Source organism: Microcebus murinus, chromosome 10 (assembly GCF_040939455.1).
Source record: "Microcebus murinus isolate Inina chromosome 10, M.murinus_Inina_mat1.0, whole genome shotgun sequence".
In the NCBI taxonomy this organism is placed as follows: Eukaryota; Metazoa; Chordata; class Mammalia; order Primates; family Cheirogaleidae; genus Microcebus; species Microcebus murinus.
The window spans coordinates 60,585,772-60,609,808 of record NC_134113.1 but is presented as its reverse complement, the minus strand read 5'-3'; the positions used below and the strand labels follow the sequence as shown (position 1 = coordinate 60,609,808).

General features: G+C 42.6%; 1 protein-coding gene across 9 annotated transcripts in view; it reads left to right on the top strand.

Moving 5' to 3' along the window:
• Window positions 1-24,037, top strand: part of RNF41 (ring finger protein 41) — a 30,587-nt gene continuing 6,550 nt past the window's right edge. Inside the window, exons 1-4 of one of the 9 annotated variants that reach the window (XM_012753590.3) lie at window positions 60-215; window positions 2,417-2,505; window positions 3,373-3,557; window positions 18,649-18,761. In XM_012753590.3, coding sequence (XP_012609044.1) covers window positions 18,672-18,761 — 90 coding nt within the window. In that variant the 5' untranslated portion in view covers window positions 60-215; window positions 2,417-2,505; window positions 3,373-3,557; window positions 18,649-18,671. Of the gene's footprint in view, window positions 216-279; window positions 383-2,416; window positions 2,506-3,372; window positions 3,558-13,306; window positions 13,395-18,648; window positions 18,762-24,037 lie in introns of those variants that run through there. The other 8 variants (XM_012753600.3, XM_012753581.3, XM_012753614.2 and 5 more) reach the window with 8 other exon arrangements.

Below are 24,037 nucleotides of genomic sequence, written 5' to 3'. Positions count from 1 at the left end.
GGTGACGAGCTTCCGCCGGGTTGCGTAGCAGCGGTGGGCGGGGCAAAGGATCAGTCGGAGACTGCGACAAGTGGTCGGAACCTTTTTCCCCCTCCTTCCCCTACCCCTTCCCTTCCCAGGAAAGGCGGAGATCCGGCACCGGGACTGTCCCGTGGCCGCTGCGGCTTCAGCTCCCACCAGGCCAGGGTACGGAGAGTCCAGGCCGCGTCCGGGCGGTGCGTACTGCGCCTGCGCGGGCTTCCACCTAAAGAGGGTGTGGGAGTGGAGGGGGTGATGTCCCAGGGGGACTGGGGTGGGGGTTCGAGATACTGGGATTCACGAGGAGGGATAGGAGTGAAGATGAAAATGGGGGAAGGGAGCAGCACCGGAGAGGAGTCAGGAGGTGAGAAGGGGGCTCTGGAGGATGGGTTGTTGGGGAAGGTCCGTTGGAATAGGGGAGCCTTGAGAAGTGCGGGAGGGGGCTTGGGCTGGCTGGAGAACAGGGAGCAGCGGACCTGAGGGAGCAACGTTGTATTTAAATAGGCCATGACTGACGGGCCGGGAGAAGAAGAAGGGGACATTCCCGGGACCAGCCTGGGCAGTGGCGGCGGAACCCGAACCCCCGCCCTCAAAGCGCCATAGCTTGGCTCCTCTCCCTTGCCTTGTCCTTCTCTTTCATTCCTTCGCCGATCCTCTCCCCCTCCCAGCCCTCCATGAAGAAATCTCACATTCCTCACATCCCTACTCTTGATTTGCAGCCGGGTCCTCTCGCACACTTCACACACCACACACCGGAAAGCCTTGGTTAAGCCTTCCTCAAGCCCAGACTGAGGGAATTTGGGAGTAGGGAGTGGGTTGGGGGGCGGCAGGGAAAGAGCAAAAAGCCGGGGAGGGTGAGAGCGTTTTGCCTGAGGGATTGATAGACACCTTCCTTATTCAGAAACTGACTTCATTTCATCTAATAGCAAATGTGGTTGTTAATGAGGCCACCGTTCTTGGGGACTGGCCTGTAACAGTCTTATTCTTTTCTATACAGTGGTTTTAGAGTTTGACAAACAGAGCAAGAGGCTGATAGTGTTTCTGGCTGATAATTTTCTCCCAAATAGAAATGGGGTGTACTAGTGGTAGGGAGTGTGAGAGATGCAGTGTTACTACCTGTGTATCCAGCTGACCTGTGGCTGGGTTTGGTTCCCAGTAGTTGAAAAGAAGGAACAAGCGTCCTTCAAGCATTTGTTCTCCAGCCCTCAGTACCCTAAGTTTATTTTTCATTCTGTTGCTACAAATAAAACCTTATCTGAGGATAGCAGTATCCAGTAGCTTTCACATTTGTTATATCACGTTTGATTTGCAGGACAATATGTATAAAGTGAGTGTGTGTATATATATACACACACACAAGATACATAGATAACCCATACCATTAACTCTATTTGTTGGTTGGTGACAGCTAGGACCAGAACCCAAGCCTCCTGACTCATGGTCTTCTGCTTAATTGAAAAATCCTGTTTTGTTCTGGCCAAGGGGGCATTGAAGTAGGTAGGATTGGTCTTCCCAGCATATGCAACTATTTGCTTTCTGAATCTTGTTACAAAAGGAGACTGACCATAGCCAACAGCACTGGTTCCTGGAAGCAATTCTTGAGGTACAGGTGCATATGCCAGGGTGTTGGGAAATGGGGTGTTATTAAAATGAAGGAAGCGTTATACCCTCCTTTGTGGGTAGGAAAGGAGTAGTGGAGAGAAACATCAACCCTTGTCCCGACCACAGGGAAGAAAAAGTACCTGGCATTGCACTTTAGTGTCTGATTTTTCTTTTTTTGTGAGAGAGTCTCACTCTTTGCTCAGGGTTAGAATGCTGTGGCATCAGCCTAGCTCACAGCAACCTCAAACTCCTGGGCTCAAGCGATCCTCCTGCCTCAGCCTCCCACATAACTGGGATGGAGTCCAACTCCTGAGCTCAAGCAATCCTTCTGTCTTGGCTTCCCAGAGTGCTAGGATTACAGGTGTAATGGCACAGTTGTGAGCCACCATGCCAAGCTGATTTTTAAACTGGCATTTTGCTTTAAAAATACCATGCTAAACACATTGTGGCTGATGAGCATAGCAAACTGATGAGCATACGTACCAGACTCAGAAGATGAAACGGTCTCTGTTTTATGTGTAATAGTCATTATCCTGTGCCTTCCTAACATGGCCCTTAAACAATTGATAGAGATGTACTGGTGAGGAAAGGATTTTGAATAGTTGCCATTCTTCTGTATACAGTTCAGTAGATCTCTCAGCATCTTTCATCTGAAGCCTTGTCTTTCTCTGTTTAGTTCTATCCATATAATGATGAGGCTGGTCAGCCTAATCTTTCCTATTATCTCTATCCTTCACAGTTGATCACCCTGGAATAATTTTCTCACTCACTGCCTCTTCATTTCTTTTTTTTTAAGCCTGATCCCTGACTTATCAGTAGAGTTGCCACCTGTACCAACATTCTTGAGCATCTTTTCCTCATGAAATAGTATTTTCCAATTGGAAGGTAAGACCAGCATTTTTTTTTTTTTTTTTTGAGACAGGGTCTCACTCTGTCACCCGGGCTAGAGTACAGTAGCATCATCATAGCTCACTGCAACCTCCAGGGCTCAAGCAGTCCTCCTGCCTCAGCCTCCCAAGTAGCTGGGATTATAGGTGCAGAATTCTTTTTTTTTTTTTTTTTTTGAGATAGAGTCTCACTCTGTTGCCCGGGCTAGAGTGCCATGGTGTCAGCCTAGCTCACAGCAACCTCAATCTCCTGGGCTCAAGCAATCCTTTTGCCTTAGCCTCCTGAGTAGCTGGGACTATAGGCACGTGCCACCATGCCTAGCTGATTTTTTCGATATATTTTTAGTTGGCCAATTAATTTCTTTCTATTTTTAGTAGAGATGAGGTTTTGCTCTTGCTCAGGCTGGTTTCAAACTCCTGACCTTGAGCAATCTGCCTGCCTTGGCCTCCCCAGAATTCTTTTTACATGAAATAATTTATGTGAAAGCACTTTGGAAACATTAAAGCATCATACTATACATGTAAGATATTATGGTTCTATGCATTTTGTAGCCACAGATTTGGAATCATTGACATCACTTGTAGTTATGTGCACTGAATAAAGGAATCTTTTTTTATCTCCATCAGTGCCTCTTCTCTACCTTTCCTCTTGTCCTTTTCTTTCCCCTTGCCAGCTATGTTTGAGTCTACTGGACCATATGTGTGATTCCTTAGCCATTGATTTCCTTCCTTGGACGTTAGTCCCATATACACTGAATCCTGTAGCGCTTAATGGAGTTGTTTATTCTCTCCAAGTCTGCGGTCTCATTGCCAAGTGGAGGTAGTTCCCCTGACTTACCTTTCTCTTCCTTGTTCCTATTAATAGAGTGCTCCTGATTGTGACATCACATCCATCCCCTTGGCAATGGAGCTTATCACTAGGAAGGAAGACTCAGTCGGAGAGTAGCCAACAAGATGGGTTACTGGGAGCATCTCCTGAGTGGCACTGAGTGGAGGCATCAGGGGGTCGGAGCCTTGTGAACAGGGAGCCTTCCCCCCAACACTCAGAAGGTAAAGAGCCTTGATTCAGAATCTCATTCCAGGCTTCATCCTTCTTCTCTAAGAGATCAGAGTTCCTTCTGCCCTTGAAAGGCTGATTCTTTTTTTTTTTGTGAGACAGAGTCTCACTGTCTTGCTGGGGCTAGAGTGCCTTGGCATCAGCCTAGCTCACAGCAACCTCAATCTCCTGGGCTCAAGCAATCCTTCTGCCTCAGCCTCCTGAGTAGCTGGGTACAGGCATGTGCCACCATGCCCTGCTAATTTTTTCTATATTTTTAGTTGGCCAATTAATTTCTTTCAATTTTTAGTAGAGATGGAGTCTCCCTGTTGCTCAGGCTGGTTTTGAACTCCTGATTATGAGTGATCCGCCCGCCTCAGCCTCCCAGAGTGCTAGAATTACAGGTGTGAGCCACCAGGCCTGGCTGAAAGCCTGATTCTTTTTTTTTTTTTTTGGAGACAGAGTTTCACTTTGTTGCCCAGGCTAGAGTGAATGCTGTGGCGTCAGCCTAGCTCACAGTAACCTCAATCTCCTGGGCTCAAGCGATCCTACTGCCTCAGCCTCCCGAGTAGCTGGGACTACAGGCATGCACCACCATGCTTGGCTAATTTCTTCTATATATATTTTTAGTTGGTCAATTAATTTCTTTCTATTTTTAGTAGAGACAGGGTCTCACTCAGGCTGGTTTCCAACTCCTGACCTTGAGCAATCCACCCGCCTCGGCCTCCCAGAGTGCTAGGATTACAGGCTGAGCCACAGCGCCCAGCCTTGAAAGCCTGATTCTTTTTTTTTTTTTTTTTTTTTTTTTTTGAGACAGAGTCTCACTTTGTTGTCCAGGCTAGAGTGAGTGCCGTGGCGTCAGCCTAGCTCACAGCAACCTCAAACTCCTGGGCTCGAGTGATCCTTCTGCCTCAGCCTCCCGAGTAGCTGGGACTACAGGCATGTGCCACTATGCCCGGCTAATTTTTTATATATATATATATCAGTTGGCCAATTAATTTCTTTCTGTTTATAGTAGAGACGGGGTCTCGCTCTTGCTCAGGCTGGTTTTGAACTCCTGACCTTGAGCAATCCGCCCGCCTCGGCCTCCCAAGAGCTAGGATTACAGGCGTGAGCCACAGCGCCCGGCCTGAAAGCTTGATTCTTAAAACTCCTTTCTGCAGAAAGGTTTCTGTGATTAACCCATACCATCCTGTTCTTTTTTGCATATTTATGTCTTTATATTAGTTATTAACTTTTACTTGTTGGTAAGTTGCTTAGTAAGTTTTATTTTTTTATGTGTTTTTAATCCTGTATACTCCTTAGTCTCAAGTCTACACTTAGATTGAGGACAAGGATTGTGTTTTCCCTTTCTTCTTTATATCTTTACTGGTAAGGAGATTATGTATTTAGGATGATGAAGTTTAGGGTAACCATACAAATAGTGCTTGATGCTGGTAACCAGTTGGGAGGTCATTGCTGGCCTTTGAAACCTGGCAGGTGTGCCTTTAGGCATTAGATGAGTTCTTGAAGAATTGTGTGCCTTTTGTATTCTTTTGTAAATCAGATCAATTAAAATGTACTAAGGATGCCTAACTTTAAAATCCCCTATAATAAATCTTGTATGGATCACAGCATTCTGGAATTAAATAGAACCTTAGAATTCCTCATCTCACAAGTGAGGAAACTGAGTTTCTAAGAGGGGAAGTGATTTCACTTTAAAGAGTCTACTGCTTAAGTAAAAAAGACCATTTCCTTTCATTTAAAACGTCAAGAGAATTGCCTCAAGAGAGCAAGGTCAGTTAGTGGTAATGCCAAGGCACCTTTTAACATAATTACCCTCTGATTTTCCTGTTGTTTTTTTTTGAGATAGAGTCTTGCTTTGTTGCCCAGGCTAGAGTGAGTGCTGTGGCGTCAACCTAGCTCACAGCAACCTGAAACTCCTGGGTTCAAGCAATCCTTCTGCCTCAGCCTCCCGAGTAGCTGGGACTACAGGCATGTACCACCATGCCCGGCTAATTTTTTTCTATATATATTAGTTGACCAATTAATTTCTTTCTATTTATAGTAGAGACGGGGTCTTGCTCTTTCACAGGCTGGTTTTGAACTTTTGATCTTGAGCAGTCCGCCCACCTCGGCCTCCCAGAGAGCTAGGATTACAGGTGTGAGCCCTATGCCCGGCCCCTATTTTTTTTTAAATGCTCAATCTTAGAATCATAGAACTTGTAGAACACCTTATTTATTTATTTATTTGTAGACAGAGTCTTTCTCTATGTCCCTGGGCTAGAGTGCAGTGGCATCATCATAGCTTATTATATCCTCAAACTCCTAGGCTCAAGCAATCCTCCCGCTTCAGCCTCCTGAATAGCTGGGATTACAAGTGCACACCATGTCGCCCCCCTAATTTTTGTATTTTTAGTAGAGACAGGGTCTCAGTCTTGCTCAGGCTGGTCTCAAACTCCTGAGCTCAAGCGATCCTCCCTCGGCCTCCCAGAGTGCTAGGATTACAGGCATGAGCTATATGAGCTATTGCCATGCCCAGCCTAGCGGTGGGGTCTTGCTCTTGCTCAGGCTTGTAGAGCACTTTGTTAATAGAATTTATATAGTCCAGGGTGCTTCATTTCGTATAGAGTTAGGAACTCAGGGCCAGAGAGGTTGAATAAATTGCCCAAGGCCACACATTTGGTCAGTGACAGAGCTAGAACTAGGACTCAGGTTTCTGGATTCTTAACTTAGTTTTATTTTTTCCAGACCTATTCATTGGGAGACAGGGAGATAATGATGAACTGTTTCAGAGACACTTGTGAGATCCCTTGCCATTTAATTTCTTGACTAGGTTGAAGTTCCTAGGGGTCATCTGTTTCCTTAGACTGGGGCAGTTTATGGAGCCCTTTTCCTGTGTGTCAGGTTGTTTGTAGTCATTAGAGCCAAAGAATCCTCAGCCCTCTGCACCTTTGTTGTATTCAAGGTATGGAGGAGAGAGAATAGTAGATGGCAGAATACATCACTCATACCTGGCTTTTGCCCTTATGTTTTTGCCATGAATTTGTGGCAGCATCCCAGGTACCCCAAAATATAAATCATGGGTTAGAGTAAATTCTCTAATGTTTCTCTTAGCGTGTGTGCCTGAATGAATGTGCATGGTTTACAAATCTATAAATATGGGTTCAAGAAACCCTGAATAGATGAGGATAAATGTCCTTGTCCTTAGGAACAATCTGTTTTAAATTCCTAGCTCTCTATAGGAGTAGCCCAGAGAAAACAACCACAATAGTAAGTTAAAAGGGTATAGAAGGGGGTCCGATAAAGTTCTTGTATTCTTTTTTTTTAATTAATTTCTTCTTTTCTTTTCTTTTCTTTTCTTTTCTTTTCTTTTCTTTTCTTTTCTTTTCTTTTCTTTTCTTTTCTTGTGTTGGCCAGGAATCAAACCCAGGTCAACTGCTTGGAGTTCTTTTATTTTATTTATTTATTTTTTTGAGATAGTCACGCTCTGTTGCCCAGGCTAGAGTGAGTGCTATGGTGTCAGCCTAGCTCACAGCAACCTGAAACTCCTGGGCTCAAGCAGTCCTCCTGCCTCAGCCTCCCAAGTAACTGGGACTATAGGCACGAGCCACCATGCCTGGCTAATTTTTTTTTCTATATATTTTTAGTTGTCCAGTTAATTTCTTTCCATTTTTTTAGTAGAGACGGTGTCTCACTTTTGCTCAGGCTTGTCTGGAACTCCTGAGCTCAAAACGATCCGCCCACCTCAGCCTCCCAGAGTACTAGGATTATAGGTTGAGCCACCGAGCCTGGCCAAAGTTCTTATATATTTAATAGAAATTATTATATAATAATGCAGACCAGGAGTGGGGAAAAATAATAATAATAATGCAGACCAGGAATAAAGAGAAAGACCCCTATGTAACACAGAGGAGATAAACTAACATAATTACCTGGTTTGGTTCTGGCCTATTGAATAGGAGTCTGGTAATGCAGTTGTCAGTTTAGGTTCAGGATGTTCAAATCAGGGACGTTGGCAGAACTCCTATAAGCCTAAAAGGGACACTTCAGTGCTACTTCTTTTCAGCTCACCAGTTTGAGTAAAACCTTCCAAGGCCTTTTCTTATCCCATACTTCAAGGAGACTATCCAAGAAACTGTGCTTCCAGTGTCTGTGGTCACTGGCTAAGACTCTCGAGGTCTCTGTGGTTTTAATTTTATTAAGGCTTCTGCCTTCAAGCAGTCAGCAGCTGAATTCTTGTGAGGCATCCTCTTGGAATGATAACCTGCCCCTTTGATAGCACCACAATGTTGGGAGTCCCAGAGATAAAAAGAAATAATCAAGTGAGCCTAGCCTATCAGATTTAGATTGTCTGCCTAGGGGCAGGGCAAGGCAAGGCAAGCCCAGTCTTGAGTTCATTTCCAAGGTTGCATGTAACCATGTCTACATTTGTTTCCCATTGATTACAAATAGGGAATACTCTAACCAGATTAGAAATCTAAACTTTTTGGCCTGGCGAAGTGGTTTGTGCCTGTAATCCTAGCACTCTGAGAGGCTGAGGCAGGAGGATCCCCAGGAGTTTGAGGTTGCTATGAGCTAGGCTGATGCCAGGGCACGCTAGCCCGGGCAACAGAGTGAGACTCTGTCTCAAAAAAAACAAAAAATAAATTATTTCTTCTCTTCTCTCCTTCCCCTTCCCCTTCTTTTCCTCTTTTCTCTTTCCCCTTTCCCTTTTCCTTCCCCTTCCCCTTCTCCTCTTTGTCCTCAGGCCCAGCTAAGTTTTTCTATTTTTAGTAGAGACAGCTAATTTTTTCTATTTTTAATAAAATGGGTTCTTGCTCTTATGCAGGCTAGTCTTGAACTCCTGACCTCAAGTTATCCTCCCACTTTGGCCTCAATCTTTTTTCCTCAATCTTTTTTTTTTTTTTTTGAGACAGAGTCTCGCTTTGTTGCCCAGGCTAGAGTGAGTGCCGTGGCGTCAGCAACCTCAAACTACTGGGCTCAAGGGATCCTCCTGCCTCAGCCTCCCAAGTAGCTGGGACTACAGGCATGTGCCACCATGCCCGGCTAATTTTTTGTATATATTAGTTGGCCAATTAATTTCTTTCTATTTATAGTAGAGACGGGGTCTCGCTCTTGCTCAGGCTGGTTTCGAACTCCTGACCTCGAGCAATCCGCCCGCCTCGGCCTCCCAGAGAGCTAGGATTACAGGCGTGAGCCACCGCGCCCGGCCCTCAATCTTTTATTACATTTTTTTTACCTTCATTTTTACCAGGCTGACAGTTCTTCTTTTTAAGTTATTTTTTATAAAAATGGGACCATCTTATATATACTGGTTCTGTAACTTTCCTTTTTTCAATTTGGGAGGCAGCTTAGCAGAGTGTTTAAAAGCTTGGGCTCTGGACCAGTGCATTGGCTCACACTTGTAATCCCAGCACTTTGGGAGGCAAGGAGTTTAAACCCAACCTGGGCAACATAGTGAGACCCTGTCTCTACTGGAAAAAAAAAAATACTTGGGCTCTGGAGCCAGTCTATCTGGGTTTGAATCTGGCTCTACCACCTCTTAGCTGTATGATTTTGGGACAAGCTTTCTAGCCTTTGTGTCTGTAAAATGTGAATATAATAGCTCAAACCTCAGAGCTATAAGGATTAGATGAGTTAATAGGCAAAAAAAAAAAATGCTTAAAAGAGTGCCTACCATATAGCAATGCTCAATAAATAGTGACTTAATTAATTAATTTTATATGTAAAACATGATCATTGTAGAAAAAGTAGGCAGAATCAATAAAGCAGAACTGTAAGTATAAAAATCTACACTTAGACAGGGCGTGGTGGCTCACACCTATAATCCTAGCACTCTGGGAGGTTGAAGCAGGAGGATCGCTCAAGGTCAGGAGTTGCAAAACCAGCCTGAGCAAGAGTGAGACCCCCATCTCTACAAAAAATAGAAAGAAATTAATTGGCCAACTAAAAATATATAGAAAAAATTAGCCGGGCATGGTGGCGAATGCCTGTAGTCCCAGCTACTCGGGAGGCTGAGTCAGGAGGATCGCCTGAGCCTAGGAGTTTAAGGTTGCTGTGAGTTAGGCTGATGCCATGGCACTCTAGCCTGGGCGACAGAGTGAGATTCTGTCTCAAAATAAAATAAAATAAGTAAATAAAAATCTACACTTAGAGACAGCTTCTATAATATCTGTTTTTCTAGATGCTCTCCAACATAAATATACTTTTTTAAAAAAGCATATGTAATCTATCAGTAAGTTATTTTTATTATATAAATAATAAATATAAAAGCAAGTACTTTAAATTGATAAATAATAAGAAATAAATATCTGAGTTATATTAATGCAACATGATAAGATATTCTACTGGATAGTTAAGGTATTTCTGATTTTTTGGTATTATAAACAATGCTTAGACAATTTAGTACATTCTTTTTTTTTTTTTTTTTTTTTATTTATTTTTTTTTAGAGACGGGGTCTCGCTCAGGCTGGTTTTGAACTCCTGACCTCGAGCAATCCGCCCGCCTCGGCCTCCCAGAGTGCTAGGATTACAAGCGTGAGCCACCGCGCCCGGCCTAGTACATTCTTTTTTGCACCTGTGTTTACTTATATCCTTAGGATAAGTTCCTGGCAGCAGGATTGCTAGGTAAAAGGATATATGCTTTTTTAGGACATTTCCTGGATTTTTATTGTGATTTAATTTGATCAACTTCTGACAAGAGTACATTTTTTCCCAGACCTTGCTATATAGTATGTGAGATGTTATGTGTGTGGGTTGTATGACATACAGGACGTGTATAGTACATGACACATTAAATGCATATTTTGGACATATTTTTTGTTTTAACTTTAATACATTTCTGTCATAATTTATTTTGTAATCTTTATTTTACTAGAGAGAGCGTCTTGTTCTGTCTCCCAGGCTAGAGTACAGTGCACTCCAATCAGAGTTCACTGTAACCTTGAACTACCAGGCTGAAGCGATCCTCCCCGCTCAGCCTCTTAAGTAGCTAGGACTACAGGCATGTGCTACCATGCCTACCTAATTTTTAAAAAATTTTTTGTGGAGATGGGGTGTCACTATGTTGCCTGTGCTGGTCTCAAACTCCTGGCCTCAAGTGATCCTCTTGTCTTAGCCTTCCAAGCAATTTAGTATAATTACAGATTTGTTTATTTATTTGAATGTTGAATATACACACACACACATAGAAAACCTTTTCAAAACTTCAAAGGGATAATTAGGAAAATTAAAATGTCTCTTCTATCACTGTTCCTTAGTACTCCCTCTTCAGCAGTAAGCACTCTTGGCTATTTCCTATATGTCCTTCTGGAGAGTTCCGTGCACATGTAAGCATTTACACATACATAATACATATTCTTTTTTGTACTTATGGTAGTGTATTTTACATACTATTTTGGTTTTTTTGTTTGTTTTTTTTAAAGACAGAGTCTCACTTTGTTGCCCAGGCTAGAGTGACTGCCATGGCATCAGCCTAGCTCACAGCAACCTCAAATTCTTGGGCTCAAGCAATCCTTTTGCTTCAGCCTCCCGAGTAGCTGGGACTACAGGCATGCGCCACCATGCCCGGCTAATTTTTTTTTGTATATATATTTTTAGGTTGTCAATTAATTTATTTCTATTTTTAGTAGAGATGGGATCTCGCTCTTGCTCAGGCTGGTTTCGAACTCCTGACCTCGAGGGATCCACCTGCCTCAGCCTCCCAGAGTGCTTGGATTACAGGCGTGAGCCATCGCTTACATACTGTTTTGTATCTTAGTTTTTCTTTCCTTAGTATATCTTGGAAATTTTTCATACCTGTTGCATTTTAAAGGCAGAGATGATCTTATTATTTTCTCTGATTAATTTTATAGCTATTGTAGAGAAACCAAATTACAGTTCATTTATTTAATTGAGGTAGATATTGTAAAGTCAGCACTTCAATGGATGAATTATGGATATTTGGGGATATTTTTGCTCTTATATGTAACTCTTCTTTTTGACCTTTGTCTTGATTCTTTCCCTTCTTCCCAGCCCTTGTATATTTTCCTGGACTATGAGAAAGGGCGTGGCTATCATCCAGAACAGCACTAACCTGTTGCATTAATTGAGGTTGCATTAATTGAAGCAGAGAGGAGAGTTGGTAATAGTGGCATTGTGTCCATATTAGTTCATATTTGGGTGTCTGGGTACCCTGTTTTAGAGTTGACATTACTATAATCACTTAACTGTACCTTTACTGGTTGTTTAAATGAATAAGTGATATCTGATTTTTAAAAGTTTATTGCTGTGATTTTTTGAAAACTTATCTCTGGATCTCTGTACCATTTTTTTCTTCCTTCCTGCTTTAGGAGGTATCCCTCTTCCTGTTAAAAAAGAATTCCAGATCTTCCTACCACTACCTCAGTAACAAGATACTCTCTTATCTTTATTTTTCCCTCTTTACTAGTACTTTCTTTCTCAGTACAGCAAACACACTCAAGCCTTTCTCACCATAAGGAAAAACACCCCCACACAACCCACATCCTCAACCTCCTTACCCCTTCTAGCTAGTTCTTTCTCTTTCCCTTCCTTTGTAATCAGGCTTTTTTTTTTTGAGACAGTCTGGCTTTGTTGCCCAGGCTAGAGTGAATGCCATGGCATCAGCCTAGCTCACAGCAGCCTTAAACCCCTGGGCTCAAGCTATCCTCCTGCCTCAGCCTCCCGAGTAGCTGGGACTACAGGCATGTGCCACCATGCCCGGCTAATTTTTTTCTATATATATTAGTTGGCCAATTAATTTCTTTCTATTTATAGTAGAGATGGGGTCTCGCTCTTGCTCAGGCTGGTTTCAAACTCCTGACTTCGAGCAATCCACCTGCCTCAGCCTCCCAGAGTGCTAGGATGACAGGTGTGAGCCACCACGCCCGGCCTAACTGGTTTGTTCTTAAAATATGTCAAGGTCTATCCTTTCAGACCTTAAAAGAAAAAAAAGAAAAAGAAATAAATAAAATTTAAAAAATATGTCAAGGTCATGAAAGACAAAAAGACTTTTTCAGATTAAAGGAGTTTATAGAATCTTGACAACTTATTGCAGTACATAATATTGGATGTTCTTTTGCCAAAGGAGATTATTGGGTCAAATAGCAAAATTGGAATAAGGTTAATGGATAATAGTATTACATCAGTATAAATTTCCTGATTATGATAAGTTTACTATCATGTAAGCAAATGTTCTTCTTTTTAGGAAATAACACAGCAAAGTATTTAGAGATAAAGATATTAAGCCTCTAATTTACGCTCAGAAAATTTCCTTTTTTTTTTTTGTCTTTTTTTTTTTTTATTTCGGCATTTTATGGGGGTACAGATTTTAAGGTTCCAATAAATGCCCATTCCCCCCTCCCCCCACAAGTCTGAGACTCCAGCATGACCATCCCCCAGATGGTGCACATCTCACTCATTATGTATGTATATACCTGCCCCCCCTCCCCCCTCCCACGTGCCCAATACCCTATTACTGTAGTACCTATGTGTCCACTTAGGTGCTGCTCAGTTAATACCAGTTTGCTGGTGATTTTTCTTTTTTTTTTTTTTTGAGACAGAGTCTTGCTTTGTTGCCCATGCTAGAGTGAGTGCGTGGCATCAGCCTAGCTCACAGCCACCTCAATCTCCTGGGCTCAAGCGATCCTAACTGCATCAGCCTCCCAAGTAGCTGGGACTACAGGCATGCGCCACCATGCCCAGCTAATTTTTTGTATATATATTTTTAGTTGGTCAATTAATTTCTTTCTATTTTTTTAGTAGAGACAGGGTCTCGCTCAGGCTGGTTTTGAACTCCTGACCTCGAGCAATCCACCCGCCTCGGCCTCCCAGAGTGCTAGGATTACAGGCGTGAATCTTACAACTTTTTTGTAAGTCTGAAATTGTCAAAATAGAAAGTTAAAACATAGAAATTTATGTCGTCAACAGAAATCCCTCAGGTGCTCTCCACAGCTTTCAGGTTAATTTTAACTATAACTTGTGTATTGGGCCTTTTGTGCGTGGCTCCTGCCCTCTTCTATCCTCATCTTGCAGCCTCTACATAAACTCTTTCTTATGTTTTGCTTTGATTCATGCTATTTTATCTGCTTCAGAAGGCCCATGCCTTGTTCCATCTCCTTATTTTTCTAAACCAGTGATTATCAACCTGGAGCGATTTTGTCCCCCAGAGGATGTTCCCAGTGTCTAGAGACCTGTTTAGTTGTCACAACTGGGGGACTCCTACTGCCATCTAGTGGGTATAGGCCAGAGATGCTGCCAGACATTCTACAGTGCACAAGATAGTCTCCCACAACAAAGAATTTTCTAGCCCAAAGTGCATATAGTGATGAAGTTGATAAACCTTTTTGTAAATGTTTCTCGATAATCAGTTCTAGGAAGTCTTTCTAAGCAGTCCCTAGTCTGATTTAGAACCATTTCTTCTATGTTCCTCTTACTTGTGTTTACCTCTCCATCACTCATCTCACAGGAACTAGGATTTATTAGGATTCTTGATATATAAATGGCACTCAGGCAATGTTTATTAAATGAATATATATAGATTGTTTTATAGTACGGTTTTTGGCCGAACTTTTTAAATTCAAGTTTTAGGATTAAAGAGAAAAAACATTGTTCTTAATTCATCCTTCCCTTCTAGACTTCTGAGGTAATGCTAAGACAGAAAGGCAGCTTGGTCTTGGTAACAAACCAGGGACTCTAAAACCCAGGACTCTTTCTGGCTTTCATCTGTGCTTTACTCGCTATGACTGTTTTGATTTTTTCTTTCCCTCCAAAGACCTGATTTCCAGGTTCCTCAGTGTATATGGCAGCCAGAGGAAGACCAACTCAACTTTCTTGGTGCTGAGCTCAAAATTTTAGGGATAGGATTCATTGGCCCCACGTGGGTCACATGCTCACCCTTGGCCTAAATCATTTGTAGCTTAGGGTATGGTCTCACAGTACTGGTGAGGCAACTGGAAGCATGTGGATAGAGAGGGAAAGGGGATATAATTCCTGGGATGTGGTTGCTGGGTGAACAATGACAAGGGTATCTACCACAGCTCTCAATAATCTAGGTACATATCCGAATGGAGACACTGTGGGCTGATTTTACTCTCTTACCACATGCTCACTTTTCAGTTCAGTAAGTTGCAGCAAGGAGAATCACAAGGGGCCTTAGTTCTGGGTTTTACAATTTCTTCATTATGTTTTTGATATCATCATTTGTCATGTATATGCTCATCCTAATCCGTCACTGTTTTTAGGTTATTCAAGGTAATTATATCCTTTGCTTCTATTTTGTTCTATTATGTTGGCCTAGGAATAGAAAGTCAGAGGTCTGAGGGGAGATAAACATATGGTAGGGCCGGGCGCGGTGGCTCACGCCTGTAATCCTAGCACTCTGGGAGGCCGAGGCGGGTGGATTGCTCAAGGTCAGGAGTTCAAAACCAGCCTGAGCGAGACCCCGTCTCTACCATAAAAATAGAAAGAAATTAATTGGCCAACTAATATATATAATATAAAAAAATCAGCCGGGCATGGTGGCTCATGCCTGTAGTCCCAGCTACTCGGGAGGCTGAGGCAGGAGGATCGCTTGAGCCCAGGAGTTTGAGGTTGCTGTGAGCTAGGCTGATGCCACGGCACTCACTCTAGCCTAGGCAAGAAAGCGAGACTCTGTCTCAAAAAAAAAAAAAACAAAAAAAAAAAAACAAACAAACAAACAAAAAAAAAACATATGGTAGGTAGATTCCCCCTTCCTGCCCCATTTTATAGGAGAAAGTTAGGCCAAGGTGCTTTTCAGTGATAGTTTCAGAGGGATTGTTAGTAAGCCTAAGGCCCTAAACTTTGGGCCCTAGAGATGGAGGCAAGCATATAAAGAAATGGTGGTGAAGAAACCACTATAATTGTATCAGTATCACAGGGGGAAGGGGATATTATGGCTCCTATGTAAAATGGGTAAAGAAGGATAAGTGATTCCAAAAGGAGCCTTGTGATTTCTTGTATCCATCATTCCTGTGCATTATGTCAGTTGAAAGAGACAGAAACTCAGCTTAAACTAGCTTAAACATAATAGGAGGGAATTTACTGGCTCCTGTGACTGAGATGTTCAAAAGGCAATTATGGCTTCAGGCATGGCTGAATCTAGGACCTCAAATTATTTCATCTGAATTCAGTCTGTCAGCTCTGCTTTCTTATATAATATCGGTTTCATTCTAGAAGCAGGCTCTCTTCACTAATGGCAGAGATGGTTGCCAGCTACTGTGGGTTGTGAATCCTGCCAACTATGCAACCACAGGGGAAAGAGCTTCCCAAAGAGCTCCAATAGAAGTCCCAGGCATTGCTCTTTTCAGTCCTGGCTTGGGTCACATGTCACTAAGAACCAGAGTATGATTCCTAAAGGAAAATTATAGTGCTGTTTACAGAAAATGGGATGCTAAGTAGGCAAAATAGTAGGTATCCTATACCCTGGTTGTTGGAAAGCTCCCAGTGAAAGCAACATTTAAACACACCAGCTGGACACCGACCGTGATGTGTGCCTGTAGTCCCAGCTACTGGGGAAGTTGAAACAGGAGGATCGTTTGAGGCCAGGAGTTCTGGACTGTAGTGTGCTATGCTAACTAGGTATCTGCACTAAGTTCTGCATCAATATAGTGATTTCCTAGGAGCAGGGGACCACCAGGTTACCTAAGGAGGGGTGAACCAGGCCATGGAGCAGGTCAAGACTCCCGTGGTGATCAGTAGTAGGATGATACCTGGGAATAGCCACTGTACTTCAGCTTAGAAAACTTATATAGGCTGTCCTAGAGTACACAGCTAATGAGTAGTAGAACAGGGAATGTGAACCCAGTTAGTTTAGTTTGGGTTTTTTTCTTTTAGAGATGGGGTCTCACTTTGTTGCCCAGGCTGGACTAGAACTCCTGTGTTCAAATGATGCTTCCCGCCTCAGTCTCTCAAGTAGCTAGGACTACAGGCTCAAGCCACCACACCTGGCCAGTTGATTTTGACTTAGTCCAGTGCTATACATTAGCTTGCATTTGACCTATCAAGGCCTCTCTGCACTGCATCCCATCACCTTTTAAAATTGGACAATCTGATTCTAAATTCCTGAGAACTATCTGATTGATTCAGCTCATTGTTTCTAGGACATCACGAACTGATATCTGGTCTGTGGATTGACTGCCCTAGTATCAAATGCTCATCCTTAATCCAACTAGCCTACCACTTGGATGCGCATGGTTTGGGGGTAGTCATTGTTTACTGACCCTCATCTTTGGGTTTGACCTTTGGGAGCCCAAAGAAGGGGCATAGCAGCATTACTGCTGTTTGAGTCCTTGCTATCCTGAACTTTTCTTCTTTCTTTCTTTCTTTCTTTCTTTCTTTCTTTCTTTCTTTCTTTCTTTCTTTCTTTCTTTCTTTCTTTCATTTATTTTCAGCATATTATGGGGGTACAAATGTTAAGGTTATGTATATTGCCCTTGCCACACCTTGCCCCTCAAGTCAGAGCTTCAAGCATGTCCATCCCCCAGTTGGTGCACATTGCACTCATTTGCACTCATTGTGTATGTATATACCCATCCCTCCCACCTGCCCAACACTCAATAAATGTTATTCCTATATGTCCACTTAGGTGTTGATCAGTTAATACCAATTTGCTGGTGAGTACATGTGGTGCTTATTTTTCCATTCTTGGGATACTTCACTTAATAGAATGGGTTCCAGCTCTATCCAGGAAAATACAAGAGGTGTTTTATCACCGTTATTTCTTATAGATGAATAGTACACCTTGGTATACATATACCACATTTTATTATCCACTCATGTATTGATGGGCACTTGGGTTGTTTCCACAACTTTGCAGTTGTGAATTGTGCTGCTATAAACATTCGAGTGCAGGTATCTTTTTTATAGAGTGTCTTTTGTTCTTTTGTATGGATGCCCAGTAATGGGATTGCTGGATCAAATGGTAGATCCTCTTGTATCACTTTCAGGTATCTCCATATTGCTTTCCACAGAGGTTGAACTAGTTTGCAGTCCCACTATCTTCTTCTTTAGCCCCATCACAACCACCTAAGTTCACCATCTCTCTCCTGATTAGATGTCCTTCCCATCTCCAATCTTCCCACTGTTGACAGAGTGATTCTAAAAGGGAACTATTCCTACATCATTCTTTTTTTTAAAGTATTTCAGTGGGTTCTCATAGCCTTCAGGATAAAAACTGAATTCCTTACATAAGACTTTTCATGGCCTGGCCCTGGCTTGCCTCTCCAGCATTGTATTAATATCTTGACAGTCCCTTCCTTACACTACTCATGTTGGCCTTTCTCAGAACTACTTACAACTCCCTGAATATATCGAATACCCTCTTACTTCTGGGCCTTTGGATGTGCTTTTTCATGTGCCTAAAAGCCTAATGCCCTATTCCCCCAACACCTAGCTAACTCCTGCTTATCCTGAAGGATTAATTTCTGGTGATGCTTAGTCCTGGAAAACTTGCCAAAACCACTCTCTCCTTTCAGCCTGCATTAGATATCCACGTCTCTTGCTCTCATAAGGTCTTGTGTCTACTCTGTAAAAGTAAAATCATTTTGTATTTTTTTTTTTTTTTTTTTTTGAGACAGGGTCTCACTTTGTTGCCCAGGCTAGAGTGAGTGCCGTGGCGTCAGCCTAGCTCACAGCAACCTCAAACTCCTGGGCTCAAGCGATCCTCCTGCCTCAGCCTCCCAAGTAGCTGGGACTACAGGCATGTACCACCATGCCTGGCTAATTTTTTGTATATATATTTTTAGTTGGTCAATTAATTTCTTTCTATTTTTAGTAGAGACGGGGTCTCGCTCAGGCTGGTTTCGAACTCCCAACCTTGAGCAATCCGCCCGCCTCGGCCTCCCAGAGTGCTAGGATTACAGGCGTGAGCCACCGCGCCCGGCCCATTTTGTATTTTAAATATGACTTATGCAGTGTCTTCCCCCCCTTCCCATTAGAATTAAGTTTCTTGAGTCAGCTTTCTCCCCCAACAAATGATGGGCACATAGTAGGCTCTCAATAAATATTTGTTGGATAAATGAATGGATCTTTGTGATGAGCTTGTTTGTCATATAATATGCAGGTTTCTTCTGAACTGGCCTCTTTTTCCTCTGTTGTTCTTTTCAGGACCTGGGTTTCAGTGATGAGACATGGGGTATGATGTAACCCGTTTCCAGGGGGATGTTGACGAAGACCTTATCTGCCCTATTTGCAGTGGAGTCTTGGAGGAGCCAGTACAGGTGAGTTGGTCTGATGGCAGGTTTGGTGGGACAACAGATGGCAGTGATACTAGGGCAGTGGGATCCATGGGGAAGTCACTATATTCATCCCCAATAGAGGTCTGGTAGAGAGGAACAGTGGAAGTTGCAAGGAGAATAGCCTTCCAGAGTCTAGACATCAATGCCACAGAGATCCATTGGTTCAGATTTTTTTTTTTAAGTCACTTAGATTTTTTTTGAGTTTTCTCCTGTTAATATGGTCAGTTATTTTTATTTCCTGTTAGTAGCTCTGTAGCTTCCTTTCCTCTGCAGGAACTCTGGCTAGTTTCCATCTTCCTGTGTGTAATTAAACTTATGGACTCTCCTGATAAGTTCTCTCTGCATTTTGATCATGTAGTGTTTCATGTAATCAGCCAGTTTCTCTGCAGTCTTCTTCTGCCTGCCTACTGTCTAACAAATAGGAAGTGGGAAAATGTATATACTGATCTATTTTCTTCCTGGGATCTATTGAAAAGACCAACTTTTTTTTTTTTTTTAAAGTCAGAGTCTCGCTCTGTTGCCCAGGCCAGAGTGCTGTGGCATCAGGCTAGCTCATAGCAAACTCAAACTCCTGGGCTCAAAGCGATCCTCCTGCCTCAGCCTCCCGAGTAGCTAGCTGGGACTACAGGCATGCACCACCACACCTAGCTAATTTTTTTAATTCTATTTTTAGTTGCCTAGCTAATTTCTTTCTATTTTTAAGTAGAGATGGGGTCTCGCCCTTGCTGAGGCTGGTCTTTGAACTCCTGACCTCAAGCTATCCTCCCGCCTCGGCCTCCCAGAGTGCTAGAATTACAGGTGTGAGCCACTACGCCCAAGTGAAAAGACCAGCTTTTGATCCAGCCATGCACTCTGCATTTTGATATGAAAGCTGCCACCTTCAATAGGTCATTTCTCTGCCAGCCTTGCCAGACCACAGTCAGTTGTATCTTCCTTGGGGCAAGTATGAGAAGCTCATGGTTACCAGGCAAGTACAATAAGTAAGGTGAATCCTTAACAGTTGTATTCATAGCCAGGTATAGTAGCACACACCTATAGTCCCAGCTACTTGGGAGGCTGAGGTGGAAGGATCACTTGAGCCCAGGAGTTCAAGGTTATACTAAGCTATGATCTCACTACTATACTCCAGTTGTACTAAGCTATGATCTCACTACTGTACTCCAGCCTGGGTGACAGAGCAAAACCTTGTGCCAAAAAAAAAAAAAATCACAAAAAATAGTTGTATTCATGGGACATCATCCTACATGATCCTTATTGCCCTCATTCTGTAAATACCAATTAATCCTCAGTCACTCCTGGCCAGATAGAGATAATCTCATTTTCTAAATCAGGACACTAGTCAATGAGGTCTCATGGCCCTCCCCTCATTCCCTGCTTATGTAACTCCCAGGGGCTCCTCTAAGCCTCTAAGACTAAGTTTAGTTTTTCTCCCAGTTTCCAACCTGGACCTATTCTCTTTCTAAGCCTTTGAAGCCTACTGCCATTAGAGGCATATTGGATGGGTGTGGAGCAAGCTATTCTAGTAGAGTCAAGAGGTCATGGGGTGTGTCAGGTTCTCTCCTCACCCTGGCAGGACCATGTCTGTTTTCCAGCACTGCCATTTGAGGTGAGTCACTTACAGAGAGGTAACAGCCTAGTCAGAAGCCACCCATGCACTTCCAGGCTTTACCTTCTGATGAGCAGACCAGGCAAACTCTTGTGGCCCAGACATATTTCCAAGGTTAGAACGCTCCTGCTAGGGATGCTGATTTCCTCGTATCATATTTATTTGTTGAATAGGTAATAAATTTACATGGCTTAGAAATCAAAATAGTAGTTGGGTGCAATGGCTAATGCCTATAATCCTAGCACTTCTAGAGACTGATTGCTTGAGTCCAGAAGTTCAGGACCACCCTGGGCAACATAACAAAACCTCTATCTCTACAAAAAAAATTTTAAAAATTACCCAGGCACAGTGATGCACACCTATAGTCCTAGCTATTCGGGAGGCTGAGGCAGGAAAGTCCCTTAAGCCCAGGAGTTAGAAATTACAGTAAACTGTGATCACACCACTGCACTCCAGCCCTGATAGAGCAAGACTCTGTCTCTTGGCCAGGCGCGGTGGCTCATACCTGTAATCCTAGCACTCTGGGAGGGCAAGGTGGGCGGATCGCTCAAGGTCAGGAGTTCGAAACCAGCCTGAGCAAGAGTGAGACCCCGTCTCTACTAAAAATAGAAAAAAAATTAATTGGCCAACTAAAAATATATAGAAAAAATTAGCTGGGCTTGGTGGCGCATGCCTGTAGTCCCAGCTACTCAGAAGGCTGAGGCAGGAGGATCGCTTGAGCCCAGAAGTTTAAGGTTGCTGTGAACTAGGCTGACCCCATGGCACTCTAGCCCAGGCAACAGAGTGAAACTGTCTCAAAAAAAAAAAAAAAAAAAGACTCTGTCTCTAAAAATACTAAATAATAAACAAATCAAAATAGTATAAAAAGGCCGGGCGAGATGGCTCACGCCTATAATCCTAGCTCTCTAGGAGGCCGAGGCGGGTGGATTGCTCAAGGTCAGGAGTTCAAAACCAGCCTGAGCAAGAGCGAGACCCCATCTCTACTATAAATAGAAAGAAATTAATTGGCCAACTGATATATATATATAAAATTAGCCGGGCATGGTGGCGCATGCCTGTAGTCCCAGCTACTCGGGAGGCTGAGGCAGAAGGATCGCTCGAGACCAGGAGTTTGAGGTTGCTGTGAGCTAGGCTGATGCCATGGCACTTACTCTAGCCTGGACAACAAAGTGAGACTCTGTCTCAAAAAAAAAAAAAAAAAAAAAAGTATAAAAAAAATATTATGAGAGTTCTCACTGTGATCCCTATCCCCATCCACTTAATCTCCACATAGATGAATAAATAACTGCTTTTATTAGTTTATTATCTTTCCAGTATATATTTAAGCAGATACAAACAATTATGAGTATCTTTATGTGTGTGTGTACATGTGTGCATGTGTATGGATATACATGAATATATCTATGTTTTGGGGGCCCACTTTTCTTTCTTACACAAGAGGTAGCACATTCTGTATACTTCTGCAGGGAAGGCAGGTTTAAATAGGTTGGTCATAAAAGAGGTGACACTAGAGCCAAGACCTGAATGATAAGGGCCCATTCGTGTTAAGATCTAGAGAAAGAGCATTCATTTCAGGCAGAGGGGAACAGCAAAAGCAAAGATCCTGAGGCAAGAATGAGTTGAGTGTGGTCAAAGAACAGAAAAAAAGCCAAAATGGCCTGAACACTGCTGGGAGCATGGTATGAGATGAGAAGAGGTCAGAGGCACAGGCCAGATCAAGCAGAGTTTTATAGGCCATGATTAGGAGTTTAGATTTATTAAGTGTAGATTTATTATATAGATTAAGTATAGATTTATTTAAATATAATGGGAAACTATTATAAAGTTTTAAGCAAGGGAATGATATAATCTGGTTTGTGTTTTTAAATGATCACTCTACTAAATTTAGAGTGGATTAAAAGGTGCAAAGTAGAAGTAGGGAAATCAGAAGACATATTTAATAATTCAGGTGAGATACCTGCTGACTTTCTTCAGGAAATAAAAAAAAAATAATAATAATTCAGGTGAGAGATGATAGCAGCTTAAACTGGATTAGTGACAGTAGAGATGGACAAAAGTGGACAGATTATTTTGTTTTGTAGATAAAGTCTGTAAGACTTTGAAAAGAATCAAGTATGCCTTTGAGTAAAAAATAAAAATCTGGACTCTAGGAGGCCGAGGTGGGAGTGAGACCTCGTCTCTACTAAAAAATAGAAAAAAATAAAAAAAATAAAAAAAAAAATAAAAATCTGACAGTTGGATTAGTGATATTGAGAATGATGTCTTCCCTAATGAAAGCTTTCTGTATTTCAGTCTTTGGTGTCTAGTGTTTATGAGCTTCTTGAGGGCAGAAACACAGTTTCTTTTTATTTTGTAGACAGGGTCTCACTCTATTGCCCAGGCTAGAGTACAGTAGCGTGATCATAGCTTACTGCAACCTCAAACTCTTGGGCTCAAGCAATCCTCCTGCCTCAGCCTCCCAAGTAGCTGGGACTACAGGCGTGTACCACCATGCCCGGCTAATTTTTTGTTGAGATTGAGTCTTTCTATGTTATCCAGGCAGCATCTTATTTATTTATTTTTTTATCATACACACCTAGTAAAGTGTTTGAGACATAGTAGGCACTCCAGTCATTATTCATCAACATCTACTTTTTTATTTTATTTTTTTTGAGACAGTCTCACTTTGTGCCCAGGCTACAGTGACTGCCGTGGCGTCAGCCTAGCTCACAGCAACCTCAATCTCCTGGGCTCAAGTGATCCTACTGCCTCAGCCTCTCAAGTAGCTGGGACTACAGGCATGCGCCACCATGCCTGGCTAATTTTTTGTATATATGTTTTTAGTTGGTCAATTAATTTCTATTTTTAGTAGAGACAGGATCTTGCTCAGGCTGGTTTCACACTCCTGACCTCGAGCAATCCGCCTGCTTCGGCCTCCCAGAGTGCTAGGATTACAGGCGTGAGCCACCGTGCCCAGCCTGTTCATCAACATCTACTAAGTGTCTACTGTGTCCCATGCTAGATGCCAGATGGTGTCTGCACAGAGGCCAGGGAATCCTCTCACTTAGAGGGATTAATGTTAGAGGTTACTGAGTTATCAGGGAAGTAGGCTAAACTGGTTTTTATGAAACTGAAAAGATATGATTCTATGAAAAACCCCAACCCTGTTTAGGAGGGTAAGCGTGGCTGTTGGGACTCAGGACGACACTTCACGTCATCCCTCATATAGTAAGAACTTGGGCCTACACAGAGAGGCTTCCTAACCTCTCAACAGGAGTTCCAGGCTTTTTTATTTTTTTATTTTCAGCTTTCTTACATTTAACTTTAGCTGGTAAACCTCTGTCCCTTTCCTTTCTACATCTGTAGTCCGAATCAGCCTTCAAATCAGCCTATATCAAATTCTGTCGTATCCATAAATATCTGCCATGATTACCTCACCTGGAAAGCTCTCACCCTGCTCTGGGCTTTTTTGGCAGTTATTGTGTATGTAATCCAGTTGGCAATTAATAATTGGCTGCCTTATGTCATCTCTCCCATTGTTCTGGAGTGTTATTTATATCTGTTATTGTTATATAACTTTTTACTTGTTTGTCTTGTTCCACAATCCATATATAATCTTAAGCACAGGAACATACCTTAAGCCTGCCCCCTACAATGCAGTTCCTGTAGTAGG